The following is a 17,933-nucleotide window of genomic DNA, read 5'->3' on the forward strand; positions in this document are numbered from 1 at the left end:
CTTCCAGCTCTGGCACCACCCTGATCCGTGAGATAGGTAAACCTCTGAAGACTGAGACGGAGCCGCACACCGATTATCTGCTTGCGTCAGCTCATTCAATATAGCATGCATAATAATATAGTAGTGCTAGAGTCTAGCAAAGTACCTCGGGATTGGTAGCGCAAGAAGCTTGTGCTCTTTAAAGCTGATTGTCAAATTGCCAAATTGCTGGCTGTCCCACCCTCTAAGACAAGACTTTGGCCGTTTTAAAAAAAAAAATCACAGAAATGGTCCGATTGGGGAGCCTTTTTTTGACTCGCCGTTCTCCATTTACCTGTCCCCGTCGCATTATTCATGATCGCCATATTTTAGATACACGAGAGTCATCAATTAATCATAAAATTACCCATTATTCCCCCATACGTACAAGCAAAACAAGACCAAGGATGCATAAACCAGCCATTACTGTGACTAGACGACCTTGCTTTTGTGCTAATATGTTCCCAGAAGCATACGCGCCGTCTCTTGAAACAAAGCGATTTATCTATTTCCTGGTGGCTTGACAGGTATTAATTGAGGAGACCCTGTTTATAATGGGGACGTGGACCGGGTACGGTTCGTAAAGTGGGATGGGATGATGGACTATACTAACCATACATCATGTAGTGTACAACCACCAGCGCCTCGCTGACGCATGGGGTGCCGCCGCCGCCGTAACCCTACCCTACCACTTGCAAGAAGAGTACGCAGCAAGCTGAGCATCCCCGAGCGCTTGTTCTACCACTGCCTTTCTTACACCGTACATTACTTTTCCTTATGTTTCATTTTATTTAATTTTCCAGTGTCTTGTCATTCGTTAATTGGCTTTGCCCTTTCAATCTGTAGGATTTTGTCAATTTTGATTTTGAAAGTACATATGGCGTGGCTGAAGCGAGGTCGCCGACAATTTTTGAGTTCAACTCTGCCATTTATTACTTTCTTATGCCAAATCTCCTTGTAAATAGCGCCGTGACATGAACGTTTGCGACTGCTGACTGGCCTGACGCACAGTTCATCACGTTTGAATATCCCACTTTCACTTTATTACCTTAACTATAGTATAGCTTTTTATCTTTTTTTTTCTCTCTCTCTCTTTTTTCTTCTTCTCGGATCGCCGGGCTGTGATATGATGTTGCCATGTACTCATTAGTTCGTCCATAGGCTTGTGGCTCAATCTAACCCTGACGATCACATGCAAAGTCCTGAGGTACCATCACCTTCAGGCGCTTGTCTACCTAGCGAGTGTGACGCTACACTCCCCCTTGCTTGCATTCAGTCAGCTTTCCCAATTCCTTGGGACTTTACTTGCTTGCCGTCTGTTCATTGACCCCTACAGACGCGCCCAAGCTGCGTGTGTCCTGCAATCCATATCGTGCCACGAATTTTCTTTCATGAGGTGCATGCCTTATTCGTACACTCCAGAACGGCTTCCTGTCAACTAGGCGAGTGTGGGCTTGCGTAGGCCTCATTTTCCTTCTCTTACTGCGTTGGGACGCATGCACAATTTAGCCAAATACAATATCATGTCGTGTGCGTACCGTGCTTTTCTTTCTACCAGGCGGCCCAATCCGACGCAGGTCTAAAAAAAAGATCCCCGTCTTGAAAAGACTTTAATTCGACGCTACTGATGGAGTCAATCTTGTTACCTCATAGCATAGGATACTAACCATCAGGTGGCCACCCCCCAGGAACCCAAGTTGACTGGTTGTTGCGCGACATCCGACTGTTGGGCCAATGCCGAAAACGAACCGACCCGTTGCAACAACTGATCAAGTTTGGCGGCTCCATCTTCACCACTCCTATTGCTGGCTGGGTTAATTTTTACCTCTTCGTTGTCGTTTTTACGGGCAATAAATAAGTAACCATCCATCTACGGGGGGTGGCCAAAGCGAATTTGCGGCGTTGGTAGCCCTACGGCACTTGAGCTTGGGAAGATCTCAGGGAAATCGCCCAGCTACCCCCATTCCAGCAATCGACTCCGGGACGATGTGTATGTGCTGTTCGGCGTTGTGCCTGACTTCTTCCTGGTGCCTGTCCATCGCCGACCCTCTGGGCTGGAGCCGAGAAGCGGGAAGCGGAGAACCCAACACAGATCCCATCTCCGTTTTGCCAGCAGTTGGTTGCGCATGCAAGTGTGGTTGCGGGTAGGTATGCTTGTCTGCTTGCTTGCTGGGTAGGTAATGGTTCGGGTGGCTTCTTCAGCCCTTCCACAGGGACTTCGATTGCAGGGATCACGGGTCTTGCTGCTCAGCATTTTCATGCGTCCGAGGCAGGTATTAATCAAAATAGTAACACTCGATCAACATGTCAAATAACTGTCTTTCTTTTGATTCGAAACCGTCAAAACGGTGCCGAAAAGGGGAATTGGCCTCAGCCACCACCCAGCGCAAATCGGGAACGACTCCGCCCTCGACTCACCCTCAATACTGTTGCATCGTCCCAAAGTGAATACGATCGTGACGAAATAGGTAATACCCTTGAAACTATCCCCGGCCGTGGAAGGCCCCCCCGTTTGACACAAGACAAGAACGCATGAATCGCCCAAATGACGAGAATCTCCAGTTCCCCTCCAACTGCCCTTGGTAATGCTTACTTGGCGGGACATCCCCATGTTCGATTACGTGGGCCACGTTCAAAAAGCGCCCGGGGAGAGTATGTCAGTAGTAGCAACAACTGCCAAGCTCAGAGTTGCCAGCACCAAGCCATGTACGCTGCCTCCTATGTACACATTAGTAGTATACCTACCTATATCATTCGCATGTGCTCTTGCATGCGCCCTCTCTGCAAATACTGCTGGGAGTACGTGGCATATCGATGATATGGAAACTTTAATATATGCATTGATCTTACACACAACCTCATCGGCATATTTCCTGACGTTGAGAAATTGATTTCATTTACGGTCGGACTTGTGCGTTATGCCAGACACCTCAGCTGGCGCTTGTGGCCTGCAAGTCATCTTCACACAGACAATAAAACGCGCAACGCATGGTGCGCTCAGCACATAATTGCATTCAATCGAGTATCAGTCGATGACCAATTGAGGCATCATTGTCCATTGACCTAGAATTGATATTCAGCAGTGATCCCAGATGTCGATCATATGAGTTGCACTCGATCTGAGCAAGCGCATGTCAACATGGTAAGAAAGGCAAATATAATGCGGCGTCACTGCATTTCCATCCTCGCATAGAGCCTCAATGGACGCCTAAGCGGTGGGCGATAATATACCATGATGTATACCTGTACACGAATACATTTTAGATACCATGTGCAAATTCTAGACTCCAAGCCGTCCGTCTGTCTAGCAGCAGCCCAGTTGCCCGCAGTTGGCGCCCGTACGCATGAGCCGTTGGCCCCACCCAGTACTCACTGATGGGGTCCACTGAACTAAGGTTAGGCGGTTATCGATAGCATGACAAGCCTGGCTTATCGTCACCCCGATACAAGTCCGATTTGGCAAGGCACGACTGGGAGTGGCAACCAACTCCGAATACAAGGGGAAGGGGGAAAAAAAACATCACAGCTTACCAACCAGCAAACAAACCTCACAAAGTTCAGCGCATCAAGGTGTGACCTCATTACAAAGCTCAAGCTTCATTTCTGCTTGTTCAAACCGACCAAGGCAACCTACCACCCGAGGAGGCTCTGACACAAACACACACAATCGCCAGACTTGAGGGTCAACTTGCCTCTCCCCCACCTTGAAAGATGGACAAAGACAACGCCAACCCCACTATCCTGACCGCGGCTCAGCTGCCTACCAGGCAACGCGCAAAGAAGGCAACAGAAATTCACTATCCCTTTGATTCAGATCTGACCGCCGAAATTACGCGCCTGCCATCGTACCTGACGGGTCCTCTCTGCGACGTACCCTGGTCCTCCGATGAGAGTGACGGGACCGAGGATGACTTCACTGACGAGCCTATCGACGAGCAAGAAATCTACGGTAAGATTAATATTTTCTCACGTTCCTGCATGCTTGTCTCATGGCGCGCCCTGCCTTTTTTTCCTTCTGAGGTGTGGTTGCCACGTTGAACCAAAAATCAAACATGCCATATCGTGCTCTTGCGGCATGTTTCATCATCATATGCTGTGCTCGCCGTGTGTGCGTCAGTGCGTCGTCCATCTGAGAACATGGGCCGGAGGAGCGGCAGACCTCTATAGTCCGTCCTATAATCCGCGATATTATACACAAACACGATCCGCAACACTTCTGTTTCTAGTTACATTCCTGCTGGGTCAGCGCGGGAAATGAGAGGATTATTTCTATTCCTGTCTTTCCTTGAGTACATCAGGCAGCTGACGTTTTATAGATTTGATATCCAACATTTCCGACCCAGAGCATCCAATCTCCCTTGGACAACTGGCCGTCGTCAACCTACCGGACATTGCCATCACACCAACTCCCTCCCCAAAGGCTGACCCAAACGCTCTGACCCGAGTCCTGGTTAAAATCACTCCCACTATTACCCATTGCTCGTTGGCTACCGTCATTGGCCTGGGAGTGCGAGTCCGTTTGGAGCAGGCACTTCCGCCAAACTATCGAGTGGACATTATGATCAAGGAAGGCACCCACAGCCAGGATGACCAAGTGAACAAGCAACTAGCCGATAAGGAGAGAGTTGCTGCAGCCCTGGAAAATGATACACTCAAAGGAGTTCTTGACAAGATGCTCGAGACATGTTACTGAATAATGCATAAGCGAATTCGGCTAAGGCGCTTTCAAGAAAAAAAAAAAGGAATCAACGTACACCAATCATTATAGTCATCACAAACATCAAGTTCGCTTCGGTACACTAGCACCCTGAGCCTGCTTTCTTTGTGTTCCAAATCTTTCTGATTTCTGGTTCACCCTGATACCTGAGGATGAGAAGATACTGGTCACGATCATAAACACACGCCGACCTCAGCATTCGTTGAATGCAGGAACAAGGATACTACAACCCTGATGCATGCGCTTGGATACAAGGACCTCATCAAGGCGATCTCGTGGGGGTTGACGGCTCGGCTATTTTTCTCCGTCACTGCTCTACCGACAGTCATTCTGAATCCGTGTCTATTACCACGCCTACTACTTCTGCCACAAGACCTGCAGGTCCCCATCCAATGAGCAAAGTATTCAATAGCCTGCAATGCCAAAGTACCAGGACTGCCGCCACGCCTATTGATTCTACAATATGTCCCGGGGGAATCATGAGACCACACAGTATGCTATTATTTAGTAACGCTACCGGACTATATTTGGTATGCAGATCGCGGAGCCTCAACCAGGTTCGTACCTTGGCTATACCACCAAATAGCATTGTTTGTATAGTTCAACTACGGAATCATAAACGAAATTGGCCATGAAACCTCATTATTAAGCAGATCTTATGATCAGCAGAATAAACAATCACAACAGGGCATCCAGTTACACCAAATCTTCAAAAATAGAGACACTCATTGTTTGCCTAGTTCGACACGCGTAAGAAAAGAGTTATAGACTGAAGACACCCTGCGACAGCATTCGAGAAGATGCAGCATCATATCGTCAGAGACCCGCTTGAGAGGCCTGCTCGATGCTCTTGTCTTCAACCATCTTGTATTCGTCTGGCAAATGTCAACAATTACGGCTTTGGCCATGTGAAAATATGTGGCGATATCGGCACACAGATACAATCCTTGCCACTCGCAGTGAAATCCTTGGAATAACTTGGCTATCAACCTACACCATGCGATCATTTGTGCCTCACAAGGGACGATCGTGCTCTGGAACAGGCCAACAAATAGAGAGCGCTTCACGCTCGCGTAACCAGTTTCTGATAGTATCTATACCCACACCAGGAATCCACTCAAGCCCGTGGAGCCACATCTATCCAACTCCACAACCAACCCAGGATCTCGGCAGTGTAGCCCTGATTCAAGCTGTGGTCAAAGTTACCCAGAATCTGTCCTTGTGGTAGTTTCGGACCTTGGAGATCACACCTCAACGGATATTTCGCAGTGAGTCTTCCCGTTGCTTCCGAGACTCTTGGTGCAGAATCATGAACAATGGGCGACAAAGCGACCAATCCAGGCAGGTCTACATTCTCTTGTTGTGCTTGGACGACACCACGAGACGGTGTTCAAGATCAAGCACTCATAGCAGCATGACATGCAATATGCAAACTACTATTATATGTATATTGACAACGGCAAGGTGTGCAACACGAGCTTCGTGGCGTCTTCACATGTCGATCCATCCTAGTTTGAGTGTAATATACACTTTGACCGAAGATCCTTGGCGCCTGCCCAAGTGTTCATCAACCATAGAGGCAAGACAGTCTACGGGGCACAGGAGAAGGGTCAACATGGCATATCACCCATGACCATTCCTCGCATATGGTGGTAGTATTACGACATGACCTAGCCTCTTCCAGCAATTCCAGGGGATCGTCCGCGCCTTCACTGCCAGCGTGGGATTGGCATCGGCTCCAGCCGCCAAATCCCAGATACGGCAGCAGGGTCTGGTGTATTCTTATTGTCAAGAAGGCCATCCAAACATCAAAAGTGGTGGCATTCTTGCTGTGTCCACACGTCCACACCAGCCGATGCAAGACCATGACAGAGCATAGCGCAACTGAACAGAGGCGGAGGGGAAGGGGTGTGTACTTTGCATTACGTCCACGTTTTATTTTTCGTCCGTCCTTCATTCCACCACCATCGGACATGCCACGGCGGGCTGAGCCATAAGATCTACTGCACGACGACGAAAAGCGCCGGACTTGACACGGGGCTTTCACGATTGCAGAGCACCATAATACGTCTGATCTTTTTCGTCTCAACAACTATGACATTGCCGACACTGTAACGGTGCCACGATCCACGTAACGCATCAATCTATTTTGCATCGCAAGCGGCGAATTGGATGTCATCGCTTTAGGAATCTTGACAGGGTCTGAAAAAATGGCTTGACTCGTGAGATTACATTAATTGCTAAGCGCGTTTATCTCTTGGAGGTCATACAGCGAGGTGGGCAGCAGTATGGTACTTGGGGCAACTAACCACACGAAACGTGCGGAATATACCTACGGGTCGTCGTGGAGGGCCCACCTGTCAAATCAACCACTGAACTGACTACCTAGACTACAGACGGACCTATCGGGGGCCTCGGTTCTCGGTTCATCAGAGAGGCCCGCGAATACGGAATAACAAAGGATTATGGTCCGCCGAGGGACCCAATGTTTGATAAATTGGGGATGGCACGTCTCTATCTTTCTCATATCGCTCATCAAAAGGTTCGGGCCTGGTACGCGCTGGCGACAAGATGACACAAATTGCGCCGCTGCCCGCCCATCAGAGTAGAGTGGACATGGCCTAGCCGAGCCCGTTGTGCCTGGCCCCCGGTGCCCGGCCCCTGGCATGAAGGAGAAAGCGGAGCCTGGATCGGAGTGATGATGGAGTGCGAACGTCTGAGCGTGCCTTGACCCCCTGGCCGTCCGCTCCCTCTGCCTTGCCTTACCTTACCTTGCAACCTCGCGCGCACCATGGCCACACCCCTCCACCGACTAGGGGGTGGTCCTGGCCTCTTCCCCAAAACCCTTGCCGCAGATCCACGGCTTTGGCCCTATCAAGGGCTACCGGAATTTTTGATTATTATTTTTGAGAAGTCTGGCTTGGGGTCATCTGCCTTTTTAGTTTCCGAAGCGGCCAAAAGTCCCTACCTAGGTATGATGTATGGCTCTGTTGCCGGACAGCGGGCAAGGCTGACATGTCCACCGAATGAGGATACTTTTTTGTGGGCAATAGTAAGCAGCAATTTTCTTACACCAAGAGGGGGTCAATCAATGATCTCAATACCTAGGTATCTGGCGTCGACGCAATCGCAAAGACCTTTTTCTTTCTTTTTCTGATTGCCCTTTGCACCTGGATGAATTGATTGGCAGCAGATTATCTTGTTTGCGACAGTTTTCACATTTAGTTACTCAATTCGGGATTTCGAAGGGGGCAGTTGAGACAATGATGACAGAGGACTGATGATGATCCCGGTGGTGAGAAAATGATGGTCACTTGTGACTGACATGATGGACACAATAACCGTAGCAGTGTAAGACTCGGCCATGCAGCCTCGACGGGTAACGGACTAGCGTGGAATGCACTTTTCTCTTTCTCTCTCGCAGCCATCTTGTCACTCCCATCTGCTCTTGAACCCCCCTCGTCCTACTCCCGGTAGAGTCACGGAGCCTCATCCTCGGCTAGAGCAGGGATAGGGAGGGGTCACGATCAGGTGTACTGGTCATCAATGACCACCGGGGGAACCATGAATGGCCAAAGGCCTACCTTCCCCGCCTCGAAGCTTGAGGTTGAATAAGGAAGCAATAATAAGCTGACACGAACATGTCAGAAACCGGTCATGGTTGTTCATCAAGACTCGACAGTAACGCATCGTGTGATGGTGGTGGTAGGAGAAACGTGATATCGTGCAACATGTCACCCCACGCAGAACCTCCAGGGCCCTCTGAAAATCTTTTGGGTGTGTACAATTGTGAGGGGGGAAAGCATCGCAGATGTCTTTTTCCGAGTCACATACGTGATGTACGTGGAGCACACAACTATTCCGTGACCACCAACTTGGATGGAGAGAATTCGAGTCGGAACTGAGCTCAAAGCTATTCATAGTACAAGGTCACAGATACTCCAACACTCCAACGATGAGCTACCCACCTACTATTCTACACATGCATTGGGTTTTGCAACAATGGTGATTTCCTGTGCTTCAGTCAACGAGCCCCTGATCTGCGCAAGGAGTTTTATTCTCGTCCCAACCCAACTCCAGACTGAAACAATGTCAGACGAAAGAAACAGAAAAAGAAATCAAAATGACGATAAAAAGAGGAACATTTGAAATGTACGCTTTGACATTTCTTGCTCGCGTATAACAAGTATACACAATATCTGTGGACAGGTTTCCCCTGCAGGTACAGCGTCGCGAATAATCTTGGCCTCCGACCGGGAAGGGAAAATGAAAATAGAATAAATCAATCATCTGAAAAATCCATCTAAACAAATTGTTCTAAAAAAGATCTGAGACTGAACTTGAGAAGAAAATAAGAAAATCAAGATGAGATAAAAAAAATGATGTAATGTATTTGCGCATAATTGTGATTCCACAGTCGGCCCTTTGTATCAGGCCTATTGACTTATAGTACTTACTTGCCTATACTCTGCCCAAATCAATATGGTCCAGGCAATATAAAGTTTTAAAACCTCGATTTGGACTTGTCACTTTTTGACATACATGGAGATGGGTAGGTATAACATTGTCAATTTACCATTGAACGACGTACACGGTACATGGAAAGAGAAGAAGAAAAAAAAAAAAGCCACACCCCACTATGCAACCCTCTTTCACACTTGAAGCCCTTCAATTCCAGTCGTCATTTCAGACCGAAATATTCGCCATCTTCCTCTGCCTCGTCTACCTCTCTCTCATATGATCTAGAGGCGTCGTCCTTTTAACTCTTGGCAGCGTTATGTTGCCCTTTTCCCCCTCCCCCAAAAACGTGACCCCGGTCCCCGTCGGTACCCGGGATTTTTATGTATTTTATTTTTGGGGGATGGGGGGAGGGGAAGGAAAGAGAATGAGCTGCACACCATCATTTCATGCAGTAATTGTTGTATATACGTGTGTGTGTGTGCCTGTTATGTTGGGGTGTGCATAAGGTAAGTATGCAATGTTCCTTCCATGCATACATACTACAGTATGTAGCAAAAGAAATAGTTTCTTCTTGGTCTACTTGTACTCTTGCATACAATTTCGTGTTTTGCAGTACATTACACCACCACCACAAAGACAACCATGCACAAGTCACTACCTCTTTTTTCTTTCCATTTCTTTTACTAGAGCACTTCCTTGCATAAAAAACGGTGTGCCGCGGCACAGCCGGTTTGCATCTCTAGTCTAGTCTTGGACGTTGGACGTTCTAGAAAAGAAAAGAAGGTACTTCTTCGGCGAGATGTTGGGTGCATTTTCAGCACACACGCACACACACACACACACACACACACACAATAGCACACTCCATGTGTATGTTTTGGTTGGGTTATATTAAGCCTAACCCAATAGTCACTATTTTACCCCGGCCTGTTCCACTCAGCTGTGATAGGACAAGATTTCAAAGTGCATTTCAACGACTGCAGCCCAAGCTCACATGACATGCTGACTTGAAGAAATAACTATTGTATGCGAGATGGAAGCTTTGCATGGTGAATCAGCATCTTTGACTAACTACACGATTGTCAACTTGCATGGAATGTTTGCAATACAGCATCGGATCGCCAACCATGCCCACCCTTCAAGACAATCAATCGTGAAGATGCCTTACTTGCAATTCCAAGACTACATACAACATGGCTGCAGCACTGTATGCTCAATGTAACATCCGTTTTATATCAGCTCCTGAACTCCGGTTGTCCTTTTTTCATGATTTCTCTTTCTCTCTAACCCACGCCATGTTACAAGTCCAGAGCGCCGCTCTCGATCAGACTCTGGTAAAACTCGGGCTCCAAGAACTTTGCTACGCTGACGTCCTCGCTCAGACCCTTTCTCCTTCTCGTCTTGAGCACAAAGTCTCTGGCGGTAGCCTGAGCATCGGCTGCTTGTAGTGGCCGAAGAACAACATCCTTGTCTAGAGGATCTCCAGGCACCTTCTGCCACTTGTCAAACACCAGACTTACGTTTGCCTGTCCCTGAGTTTGGATCCGCACGTCTGTCTCGAATCCAAAGGAGTCAATGACTGGCAGCAGACCCTGGACGCGGTACAGCGGAGTTCCCGCCACGGGTCCGTCAACCAAAACGTGGCCACGGCGGCGTGCGAGCACGTTGTAGATCACGGGCACTGCATCCTGTGGTCCCGTCATGTCGCAAGCATACAACGGTTCCATGAGCCGCGGGCTGGCCATCAGGAACGACGAGTAGCAGGCCCTACGAGCTGTGGGGATAATCTGACCACCTCCCCTAAAAATTGCCTCGTTGGCCAGAGTGGCGTCCATGATGCGGAACTTGGTATTGCGGATCGCTGTTTAGACACGGACTGGATTAGTCACAGACTCACTTATACTCGTGAGGTGCAGTAGTTTGCTCATTGAGAGCTGCTATAAGTGTCCAAGCGCGGGAGTGGGCTTGTCTGGAAATGACGACGAGCATGGACAGATGCGGTCAATGTGCACAGTGAATGACAGCAAGATGACACAGGAGACTGGTAGATCAGTATGCACTGCACAGCGATGCACAGCACTTGCTGATGCTCGCCAATCTATCTCGGCGAGGCCATTGAGCCAAGATTGCCAAATGGGGCCACCTAGCTCATGCTTTTCTTCTAGACACGGCGATGTAAAGATCATAATGCCAAGGCATGGCCGGACGAACTCCCAGGTCCGCTTGCCGAGCACCAAGTACAGAGCGACACTGGGGTATGCTCATACTGCATGGCATCACGCCTGAATGCGCCCAATAGCGTCATCGTGTTGACCAGCCGTGGGGCAAGCAAGCAAGCAAACAGGCAAGCAGAATATTTGGTACCCCAGCCTCGCAAGTACCGTGGGTACTCTCGGTTTGCTTTGTGCGTCCTCAGCTCTTAACCGGGCTGCGGTATAATGGGATTTTGGGTCTAATGCTGAAAAAGGCAGCCCAAGCGGCACTTGCCGCAAAGACAACAATCAGAGAGCGAGCCAAGTTTTGTAAGGAAGTGAGCGAGTGAATGACTGAGTACGCAAACTCAGAGTGCTTGGACGCAATCAGCCACATGGCATTTCATGCAGGACGACGAGACAAGCGCAGGTCGCGCGCACTCAATTCACTTGAACTCAATCTCTTCCTCTCTCACTCGTTGTCGGTCGCGAGGGGTGGTGCTGAGGTCCCACAACTGGCATGTGTACTGTGGGCGATGGGGAAGCAGAGCAGGGGCCGAGAGCCTAGCCACAGCTTCAGACCGGGGTCACGGTCCCTTGTCACTCGAAACCCCCAGCATACCCTCCCAGACGCCTTCTTGGGATGAGAAATCGGAATCGAGATGCAATCTGTCACTGACAGCGCCAATGTCGCTTGGGTAGGTAAGGTGGGATATGTGTGTAAGTACCTACCGCCTGGGCTGAACAACGGACAAGTTTCGCCAGGTGTACGTACATCTGCTCAACCAAGATCACCTTGAGCTTGGCCATGGGCAGGGAAGGTGGACAAACAAAACATGGCTGGTGGAGGGCATAACGACACAAATATAGCGTATGTGCAGATGTGGAGGAAACAATAGCGAGGCAGGCAGGTGAAGGTCATAGTAGGGTGAGACCGAGGACAATTGGAGACTTACGTTCTTCGCATAACGGTCCCTCGCGGGCTGCCCAACTGAACCCTTGGCGGATAGTTTCTCGCACCGTCTTGAGAAGTTTCTTATCGACCTGCCGAACACGTTAGGTTCCATCTCAGTAATCAGTAATAGTAGTAGCAGTGGCAGCAGTAGAGTTGTCTAGCCAGGCCAAGCTGGCATTGCATCCAGAGTAGAGATATGGCAATGACCCATAAGGCTGAGAAGCTGCCAACGCCAGGCCAGACATGACTCCAGACAACGATTTAGTTACCAAATCAAGCCGCAGTCTTGCCATAGGCTCGGAACACTTTGAACCGCTCATTTCTTCAATGACATGACTTGTCAGAAAGGCGTCTAGAAGTTCCTGAAACCATGCAGCCAAGATGGGCCGTGTGTGCTCGTGATGCATGCAGGCGCTGGTGTGTATGTGTGATGTTATGTGTGGTGTGCCGACTTTGAAAACGTACCTCTGATGGGAGTGTGTCGTCCTGCAGGATATTCGGGCCCATTTCATCTGGCCCAAATGCCCAGATGCTTCGTGCCGCCAGTAGATCCCACCCATGCTTTTCCTCAAAGAACTTGGCCACTTTGCGCGTCCCGTCTCGCATCTTGACGCGTCCGCTCTCAATATCCTCCGCAATACCGTCATCAAGAGGCTCGGCGACCATGGTAATCTTGTTTTTCTTGTTTGGCGTAATGGCGTAACACTTGGTGGCTGAGACCTCGTCGACCGTCTCACAAAATCGGGTCACTGGGTCAGACACCTTGATTTCCATGTCTGCAAAGACGCGCCGCAGATCATGAAGCACGCAGTCCATGTACAGCTCTCCCGTGCCGAGGACAATGTGCTCGCCAGACTCTTCGACCTTGGTGGTGATCAGAGGATAGCTCTTGTTGATCTTGCGGAGACCGTCCAACATCTTGGGCAATTCGGATGGGTTGATAGGCTCAACCGCCACCTTCAAGACTGACTCGGTGAAATGTGTGATTGGTCTGAAAATGTATGCATCCTCTTCGTCTTCGAGTGTCGGCGGCACAATGGTTGCTGTCTTGACGATCGAGTTGTCAATACCACTCAGCAATGCCCAGTTACCAGCGGGAACACCATCTGTGGGAATGTTGTATCTTGTCTCAGCAATGCTGACCCCTGATATCGTTGCCATGACCATGTCCTCCTCATCGTCGATAGAGTAACCTTCACCCAGCACCCGTACTTGCATGCCTGGCTTTGCGATACCGCTCATGACACGACCCAAGGACGAAAAGCTCTTGCCATCGGCCGCACTGAAGAGTTTTGTGACGTGAACCACCAATGGGCCCTCCTGATCACAGTTCTTCATGGCTTCGGCCACCTTTGTATCTAGTGGTCCAGTGTAGTACTGTTGTAATTCTCGTTGAGCGCCTTCGGCCGGCGAAGGAATGTGCTGCACAATCATGTCGACGAAGCCGGTAGATGGTCCAAAGAATTGCTCGCACACCAACTTAAGGATGACTTTAGCATCAGTCTTGAACTGCGATGGCTTCAGTGATATGCCCAACGTTGCCAATGTGCCTTTGAGCTCATCAGGATTCTGACTAATGGAGGCCGAAAAGAGCTTGTAGATGGGCTCCATGATGAAATGGACGAATGATCTCTTGGCACGTTCTTCACCCGGCAGGGGTTTCCGACTAAAGGACCTCTTCTTTGGGTTGAAGTAAACGTCACCCCAGAGACGCCTGGCAAACTCGTCCGTGTTGACTCCCGGGAAGCTTTCGGCATACATCTTGGCAAAGGACTGAAGCGTGAAGCACCAACCCATCTCGGTGCAGGCAAAGAGAACATTGCCCTTTTCAGGGCTCAACCGTTTCGTCTCCCCTGAGCCAGGAACGGTATTCTCTATAATGGTGTTTACTTCTTCAATAACGTGCTTCAGTTTGAAGTACGCATCATTGGGGGGAAGTCGCAATTCCAAGATCAGGCGATCGAGCTTGTTGACGACCAAGGTCAGCGGGAGGTCCTCCAGAACGGCATGCTTGATGATCTGCTCAGTATTGACCTGAACACCCTCGACCACGTCTACAACCAGAGCCACACCGTCAACCAGACGCAAGGAAGCTGCCACCTCGTCAACAAAATTGACGTGTCCGGGTGTGTCGATGATGTTGACAAGGTGCGATTTTCCTTTTGTGCTTTGCAAGACCAAGCTCATGGGTGCTGCCTTGACCGAAACTCCTCTTTCCCGCTCCATGACTGAGATGTCGGTATATCTCAACTGCTCATCCCGCTTCTTTCCTGTCCTCCTCTCCAACCTATCTTGTATATCATGCGTTTCGAGAACTAGCATATCCATGAAGGCGGTCTTGCCGTGGTGGAGGTGGCCTGCGAGGGCAATGTTGCGTATTTGATCCGGATAGTTCATGAGATCTGTCATGAAACCACGGTCGTAAAAGACTGGGGGCAAGTCGGCCTCCTCGATGGTGAACTTGCGCGTGTCCGGGGGCGCAATGATGGGCTGTGAGAGCGGTTGCGCATCCTCCTCCTGCACCATGGTCTCTACATCTTCTCCGTAGACCTGCTGAGCAGTTGGGTAGTACTGCTTGTCCTCGTGCAGTATCACGGCGTTGGAGGGCCCATCATCGATCTCCATGAGCTCCTGGCCCGTCGCCTCGTGTGCGGCCTCTGACTGGTCGTCATCGTAGACGTAGGCGCCGGCATCCAAGCCATGTTCGGACTCTTCCTCAGATGCCTCGGCCTCTTCGCCAATGAAGTTGCCAAATCTGTGTTGGGAAGGATTCCAGAGTTAGTATATTGTGTATGGCATGAATGTGGTCGCATAGTGATACTCACTCATCGTAGAGGTCATCCATGGCTGCTGCGGTTGAGGGGAGTCGAGAAAATGGTAAATTGATGACGGAGTGGTTCGTCTCGCGATGGGACGCGACTGAAGCTCTCGAAAAAGTTATTGGATTTGAGCTGCGACAAGGCTGTACCTAGGTACTTTGTGCATTGGCTGCTCTTCAATGTGGCTGAACCTTGTGGCACTAGCTTGGTTTCCACTAATTCTACGACTTTTGGGGCGAGGCTCCCAGTAAACCAACGCCTAAAGAGAATGGCCCAATGGCCCCCCAAAAGTGACTACCTAGCTGCTAATACGTACATAGCAGATACTAGACCCCCGAGCCATACCGTAGGTGCGCTAGTGAGTGAACCTGAACCTGGTTCATTTGATAAAAATTGTCCACTCCGATAAACGGGCATATCATGGTACCTGGAGCTGCAAGTGCCCCGCCATGTTTAGGTAATAAGCCCAACATAGTTGTTGCAGCTTTCCAGTTCCAACAAAGATCATGGAGGTACTGGCTCGCTTTTATCCACGATCGAGATCACTCGGCTCCTTTAGATTAGATTAGATTGCGTGTTGGAATCTTCTTGGTGGATACAAGAAACGCAGTGAATCGTATTGTGAGCTGATCCAAGCGCAATTGTTATTGTCGTCAGGCTTTTCCTTGTAGTAATGGCCAAGAGATACCTCTGCTTACACGCCGGAGTAACTTAGATCATCCTTCTATAGTCCCAGGGGGGCAACCACCGGAGAAATACAGCGTATGGTGACATGCACCTCAGCTTACATGATATGTCGCAGTTTGCATGAAAAATGTTGCTCGAGATACTTGTTGACTACTTTATTCGTCTGTATGTTGTTTGCTCTCTGCATATACAATCCAGGGTATGGAGGTGGGATGTTTTTGTATATGACAGGGGGCGGTGTGATGAGGGGCATCAGGCCGGTTTTAGTCAAAAAAGGGGACCAAGGTCGGACTCCGATTGTCCAACATTTTTCAGACAAGAAGGATTTCTGGAATTTGTAGATTGCTTTCCAATCTTCCTTTTTTACACTCTTCTTATTCACATCTCTCTTCAATTTCCTCCTCTCTTCGTGGTCACTTTTGTTACTTCTCGACGAGCTTGCCCAACATGTCTGGTCTTCCTCCCGTCTACATCGTCTCTGCCGCCAGAACGCCCGTCGGTTCGTTCCTTGGGTAAGTAAATAGTGGGGGAGGCGGTCTGTTTATATCGCGAGAAAAGTATCTCCGAGCAGTCTCGCATTGCTTCTTCTCCGAGTCTGTGACATAGTTTATGAATACTGATCTGTTGTCTCGTTCTGCAGCTCTCTGTCTAGCCTCAGCGCCACCCAGCTGGGTGCCACCGCCATCAAGGGTATGTTGTCTCACCTCTATTTATGTAGGTTTGCGCTTTTTTGATTGACATTGTTCACGTATAGCTGCTGTCGAGCGAGTTCCCGAGATCAAGCCCGAGGACGTTGAGGAGGTCTTCTTTGGAAATGTCCTCTCTGCCAAGTAAGTGCGAGCCTGCAGTCCCTCTCACCACCTCCTCAATTGCTGGTTCTCGTTGCTCACGTGTACTCGCATCTCAACAGCCTCGGACAGGCCCCTGCCCGCCAGTGCGCCATTGGCGCCGGCCTCAAGGACACCACCGTCTGCACGGGAGTCAACAAGGTCTGCGCCTCGGGCCTGAAGGCCATCATCCTGGGTGCCCAGACCATCATCACCGGCAACGCTGACATTGTCGTCGCCGGCGGTACCGAGTCCATGTCCAACACCCCCCACTACCTGCCTACCCTGCGCAACGGCGCCAAGTTTGGCGACCAGAACATTGTCGACGGTATGCTCAAGGACGGTCTGACCGACGCCTACAAGAAGGAGCACATGGGTCTCGCCGCCGAGCTCTGCTCCGAGGACCACGGCATTGACCGTGCCGCTCAGGACGCCTACGCCATTGAGACCTACACCCGTGCCCAAAAGGCCACCGAGGCTGGCGTCTTCAACACTGAGATCGTGCCCGTCGAGGTTAGCGGCGGTCGCGGCAAGCCCGCTGTCAAGATCACCACCGATGAGGAGGCCAAGAACCTGAACGCCGAGAAGCTCAAGACCGTCCGCCCCGTCTTCAAGGCCCAGGGCGGTACCGTCACTGCCGCCAACGCCGCCCCCCTGAACGACGGTGCTTCCGCTCTCGTCCTCATGTCCGAGGCCAAGGTCAAGGAGCTCGGCGTCAAGCCCATTGCCAAGATCCTGGGTTGGGGTGATGCTGCCCGCGAGCCCGAGCGCTTCACCACCGCCCCGGCCCTGGCCATCCCCAAGGCCATCAAGCACGCCGGTATCACTGAGAAGGATGTCGACTTCTACGAGATCAACGAGGCTTTCTCCGTCGTTGCTCTCGCCAACATGAAGCTCCTGAACCTCTCCTCCGACGTTGTCAACGTCTTTGGTGGATCCGTCGCCATCGGCCACCCTCTGGGCTGCTCCGGCGCCCGTATCGTCACCACCCTGACCACTGTGCTGCGCGAGAAGAAGGCCAAGATTGGCTGCGCCGGTATCTGCAACGGTGGTGGTGGCGCCAGTGCCATTGTCATTGAGAGCCTCCAATAGATGCATGGCAGCGACGCGAAATTATAACCACGGTGCAAACGAATAACGCGCCATGGCGGAACCAAGCAGAGAAGAAAGTTAACGAAGACCACATAGAAAGCTCATGACCATAAGTGATACGAAGAGAGGACACTCAAATCTTATATATGAAACCTAAATTAACCC

The 17,933-nt window shown here is 50.2% G+C and overlaps 3 protein-coding genes across 3 annotated transcripts; 2 read left to right on the forward strand and 1 right to left on the reverse strand.

The window, feature by feature from the left end:
- Nucleotides 1-3,729: 3,729 nt before the first annotated feature.
- On the forward strand, nt 3,730-4,711 carry PFICI_13659 (uncharacterized protein; the record flags this gene model as incomplete). Its single annotated transcript, XM_007842240.1, has 2 exons — nt 3,730-3,967; nt 4,335-4,711. The coding sequence occupies 2 exons, from the start codon at nt 3,730-3,732 to the stop codon at nt 4,709-4,711; spliced, it is 615 nt and encodes a 204-aa protein (XP_007840431.1).
- A 5,783-nt stretch (nt 4,712-10,494) lies between these two features.
- On the reverse strand, nt 10,495-15,188 carry PFICI_13660 (U5 small nuclear ribonucleoprotein component; the record flags this gene model as incomplete). The annotated part of the gene is made up of 4 exons (XM_007842241.1): nt 10,495-11,057; nt 12,345-12,432; nt 12,809-15,098; nt 15,169-15,188. The coding sequence occupies 4 exons, from the start codon at nt 15,186-15,188 to the stop codon at nt 10,495-10,497; spliced, it is 2,961 nt and encodes a 986-aa protein (XP_007840432.1).
- Nucleotides 15,189-16,296: 1,108 nt separating this feature from the next.
- Nucleotides 16,297-17,768, forward strand: PFICI_13661 (Acetyl-CoA acetyltransferase; the record flags this gene model as incomplete). Its single annotated transcript, XM_007842242.1, has 4 exons — nt 16,297-16,361; nt 16,490-16,539; nt 16,604-16,679; nt 16,760-17,768. 4 exons carry the CDS (start codon nt 16,297-16,299, stop codon nt 17,766-17,768), a joined length of 1,200 nt encoding a protein of 399 aa, XP_007840433.1.
- Between the last annotated feature and the right edge of the window lie 165 nt (nt 17,769-17,933).

This window comes from Pestalotiopsis fici (assembly GCF_000516985.1).
Source record: "Pestalotiopsis fici W106-1 unplaced genomic scaffold PFICI_Scf_11, whole genome shotgun sequence".
Lineage (NCBI taxonomy): Eukaryota > Fungi > Ascomycota > Sordariomycetes > Amphisphaeriales > Sporocadaceae > Pestalotiopsis > Pestalotiopsis fici.